The sequence below is a fragment of the Montipora capricornis genome, chromosome 2, assembly GCF_036669925.1.
Source record: "Montipora capricornis isolate CH-2021 chromosome 2, ASM3666992v2, whole genome shotgun sequence".
In the NCBI taxonomy this organism is placed as follows: Eukaryota; Metazoa; Cnidaria; class Anthozoa; order Scleractinia; family Acroporidae; genus Montipora; species Montipora capricornis.
This window is the reverse complement of record NC_090884.1, coordinates 12,374,949-12,379,948: the sequence shown is the minus strand read 5'-3', so window position 1 is coordinate 12,379,948 and position 5,000 is coordinate 12,374,949. Positions and strand designations below refer to the sequence as shown.

General features: G+C 39.7%; 1 protein-coding gene across 1 annotated transcript in view; it reads right to left on the bottom strand.

Moving 5' to 3' along the window:
• LOC138038870 (golgin subfamily A member 2-like) overlaps positions 1-5,000 on the bottom strand; it is a 57,584-nt gene that overhangs the window by 33,359 nt on the left and 19,225 nt on the right. The window contains exon 12 of the mRNA XM_068884948.1: positions 264-357. Coding sequence (XP_068741049.1) covers positions 264-357 — 94 coding nt within the window. The remainder of the gene's footprint in view (positions 1-263; positions 358-5,000) is intronic.

Below are 5,000 nucleotides of genomic sequence, written 5' to 3'. Positions count from 1 at the left end.
TATTTATTTCCTTGATACATCGAAAATAGTTAACAATAAACTTTTGCTTTATTATAAAATAAACAGTGTTTGAAAAGTGAAAACTTTTTCAGGCATTTGATGAATTATTTTACAGCTATTGTGCACTTTTCGTAGCAACTTTCAGAAAAATCTTCCAGATTCCATTCCAGTCTCGGAAGTTAATTTCAGTCTTGCGGATACTGGTCACACGCGACATAGCTTGACTGTAATATACTTTAATTTTTGTCAGCTTGAAAACTCACTTTGTTTGATATCATATTTTCTTTGAAGTTGAGAGACAGTACTTTGCAATTCCTGTTTCTCTCCTACTAAAATCCCAATCGTCTGGATATGAACCTTCAACAAAACAACAAATTTAAAAATAGCCAAAATAAGGTGATGAATATACATGTACAAAAATAAAAGAAACAGTTACATGTAATGCAAAGCAATTACAAGTTGAGTGCAGTACGTAATTTTTATTCATAGACAACCTGACAGACAGCTATTTCTATCATCAGCCATTATACTGTATCAGGTGTACATCTACATGTACATGCTAAATGTCTAGTTTAAAAATCAAGTTCACCCCAACAATAGACCATTTTACAGTTTTAGCTAAGTTACCTGGCCTACCAATGGCAGCGAGGCTGCCGGTGACCCTGTTTTGATACAAACCTCCGTGCTTTTGTAATGTTAATACGGACTAATTAGAATTACAACAACACAATTTGCATGATAAAAGCAGTCGGGGCTGTATCAATGCAAGGTCACCGGCAGCCTCGCAGCCATTCATAGGCTAGGTCGCTGAGCAAACAACTGTAAAATGGCCTATTGGTATACAATAAAAGCTTTAACATCTAGGATTAGCAAATCGTACATTGTACATGAATTTCTTTGTTAACAGAAATTGAGACGAACAACCACGTCTATCCATTTGGGCAATTCTCTGTCTAATGTCTTGATGAGAAATCAATTACAGTAATTCCCCTTCAATGTATGATACATACAACCGCAGTAATGTGCATGTGTAATATTTTGTATTCTACAAAATAGGACAGTCACCTTCAATTTAAAAAAAGGCACATTGCACTTCTTTATTCAAAGACACTGAGAACATGTCTGAGACATGGATGACAGTAAGCTGTTTCTAATATTGTATTGTGGAGAAATCTTCTAAGTCCAGTTTCAAAACAAATGTTGCCCACTACAAAATGAAATGTAATTTCTACATGATCAAGGGTTTCAAAAGTTTGTACATCATACTTCTCTATTCGAAAACATGGACCGCCATTTCTGGCTACATGTACCAATTAATGCATGGAGCACACATTTCGAATCTCAGGTCTAGAAAACAAGGTTTACCCCACTACAATGCATGCAGCTTTACTACTTTACATGTATAAGCTACAACATGAAGGATTCAAAAACCATACTCTACAGTTCTTCACAATCTGACTGCAATCACACATGGAAAAGCTTCTGTCTATTATCAAGGAAAAAAACTGACAAAACATACTCGATTTGTGACACTTTCTTGTTGGTGACTTCCATAAATCAATAACAATGCATACATATTTCACAAGGTGTGATATGTTGCTAAGTGTTATTAATCTTGTAGATCTTCTTAATGTAATTTTTATGCACAAAATATGCAATGTTTAACAATTTGAACAGACCATGATGTGCCTAGTGAGACTCTACAGTAAACGGCTTCGTGCCCTTGCATTTCATGGTCACTAGCATTTAATAAATCTTGACTTTTTTTAGCAACTCAATCACAAGATGGGACTCACGTGACTGTATGTTCAACTATTGTTTGCTATTGTTTGGAAGAGTATTGACTGTTCCAAAATACTATAATTATAATTTTATTTAAACCTAGAGGGTATCACTGTTGTCACTTCATTTACAATTTTGTTTCTTGCAGTGTACAATAAATTGATTCATTGTCACTATGCTTTTGTTCTCGTTTCAGAATTCAGCCCAGATCTTTTATAATTATTATGAAAATACATGCTAAAAATTGGAATATTTATGCAAATTACAAATGCTGGGAAAAATATGAGAACAGCAAGGTACATGTAAGCTGTTATTTTCGGATTTTTGTAGTCTAATGATTTCATTTTGTAAATGATTATGTCCAGATTGAGGAGTTTAAAATAACAATGCATATATATTTCACTAGGTGTGATATGTTGCTAAGTGTTATTAATCTACTTGTGGATCTTTGTTACGAAAAATAGTATTGCGTGACAAGCGTTACTGTCTCGAAGCTTCGCGAGAGTTCGTAGTTTGTTTATTTTAGGTTCATGCGTAAGCGTTTCTAAATCGGTGTGTTTTGTAATCTTTCTATAATTAGATTCATTACTATTTTAGAAAGTTCTAGAAGTTTATTGTCAGAGTATATAAGTAGACGAGTCCAAGCGGAGTGTTTTTCTAACTAGTTTTTCACAAGCGAAGAGAGTTGGCGTTGGCCGTGTTTAGTCAAGTGTGACAGAAGCTGTGTTTATTCAAGTTGGCGGAGGCCGTGTAAGTTTATCAAGTTCGTGCTGTTAAGAGTTTTACTTCGTGGAAACTACGTTCACTTTGGAATAAATCTTCTTGTTGTTGTTCCGACAACCCTGCGTTCAGTTTAGTCTGCAAGCTAACTTTCCTCAAAACGTTCGAACTCGTAACATTGGGGGCCTGGTCCGGGAGAGGAATTTATTTGTTTGCCGACTACAGAAACCAGGAAAGGATCACAACTTGGAAGGAAGTAGCTGCGCTGTGGAAAAAGTTGTAGCGAGTGAAAGAGCCGTGGAATTTTAGTGCTGTGAAAATGGAGAAATTTATTCAGCTTGGCGAAAAGTTTGGTCTGGAAGGAGAAAAGCTGCTTGAATTTGTGCGTGAACAAGAAGAAAAAGAACGCGAAGAGAAACGTAGAGAGGAAGAACGTGAAGAAAAACGCAGACAATTAGAACAAGAAAGAAGGAGGGAAGAGGAAGAAAAAAGAAGGGAAGAGGAAGAAAAACAAGAAAAACGAAGACAATTGGAGGAAGAAAGAGAAGAAAAAAGGAGGCGGTTTGAAGAAGAAAAGGAAGAGAAACGTCGATTACTTGAAGAAGATAAAAGAAGAGAAGACGAAGAGAGAGAAACCAGGCGACAAGAACGCGAACTAAGAAAATTGGAGATGGAAGCCGAGCTGTTGAAACAGAAAGAGGCTATTAAAGCGGCAAGAAGAGAACATGAGCTGGAAATTGCACGTTTGGCTGTGGAGAGTGCTGACGGACGTCCTGAAGTGAGAGAGGATCGGGTTAAGGCACCTAAACTCCCCTCGTTTGTTGATGGTAAGGACGATTTGGACGCGTATTTGCAGAGGTTCGAGAGATTTGCGGAGACAGCTAAGTGGAAAAAAGATGGATGGGCATCGAAGCTCAGTGCTCTGTTGTCTGGACGGGCACTAGAAGTGTATTCACGTCTATCGGAGGACGCAGCTAAAGATTATGACAGGGTAAAGATTGCGTTAATGAAGAGATATGACCTTACCGAAGACGGCTATCGTCGAAAATTTAGAGCATCCAAACCAGAAGTCGACGAAAGTCCGGAGCAGTTTATTGTGCGACTGGACAGATACCTGTTACGTTGGCTAGAGCTTTCGGATACTGCGCAATCCTTTGATGGTCTTAAGGACTTGATCGTGAAAGAACAATTTATTGACTCTTGCCCTAAGGATTTGGCAATTCACTTGCGAGAAAGGGCACCTGAGACTCTAGCAAAGATTGCGAAGATCGCTGACCAGTACTTGGAGGCTCATGGTAAACATTTGTTCAGCTCAGCGAGCAGAAAGCCAACAGTGCAGCCTGAGAGGGACGAAGCCAAGAACATGCAGATTAATCCACCAGCTCTGCATTGCTTTAAGTGCAACACCCGAGGTCATAAAGCTGTCAACTGCCCAACCCTAACAAGAAAGTGTTTCCTATGTGGTAAGCAGGGACATGAAGCTAGAAACTGTCGATCAGGTGGACGCAGATCAGGAGGACAAAGTAGGGATGGTAACCCTGTGCAGCGTGGTCAAGTGAGTGCCAGTTGTTTAGTTCAACCACCTGAGGTTAAACCTACTGATGAAGAAGTTAAGGCTTGTATTAAAGATGATAAGTTGCTGTTAGCCTGTGGTAAGAAGATTCCATTGTTGAGTAGTGCTTGTGTTGAACCGTTGACTGGAGTGAGAAGTAAAATGCCTGTCGTGAAAGGTAGAGTTGGAGAGAAGCCTGTTGATGTCCTGAGAGATACTGGTTGTAGTGGAATTGTAGTAAAGAGGGATCTTGTGTCTGAGGATCAGTTTACTGGCGAATTTAATGTTATGCTGCTCATTGACAATACGGCAAGGAAAGTTCCCATCGCAAAGATTGATGTTGATACACCTTATCTCAAGGGCCAAGTGGAAGCGCAGTGTCTTCCCGATGCTGTTTATGATTTAATTATTGGTAATGTGCCAGGCGCAAGAGCCGCTGACGACCCAGACCCAAGCTGGCAAGTTCCTGTACAAGAAGCTTGTGCTGTAACCACAAGAAGTCAAGCTAAAAAAGTTGGAGAACATATTCCGTTGAAGGTACCAGATACCAAAGAAAGTCCTGTAGTTGATAGAGAAAAGCTCAAGCAGATGCAGCGTGACGACGAGAGCCTACAGAAATTTTGGGAGAAAGATGACGTAGTTGTGAGAGGCCAGGCTGAGACTTCATTTGAAGTGAAAGGTGGAGTTCTGTACCGCGTCTACAAGCACCCTTATGTGAACGGAGGTAAACCCCTGAAGCAGGTTATGGTTCCTGTGCAGCTGAGAGGTCGAATAATGGAACTAGCGCACGGATCGATCATGGGAGGTCACATGGGAATAAAGAAAACGACTGATAAGATTCAAAGCGCGTTCTATTGGCCAGGCATTCAAGGGGACGTGACTCGTTATTGCAAGTCCTGCGATGTATGTCAGAAGACAGTTAACAAGGGTTCCGTACCGAAGGTTC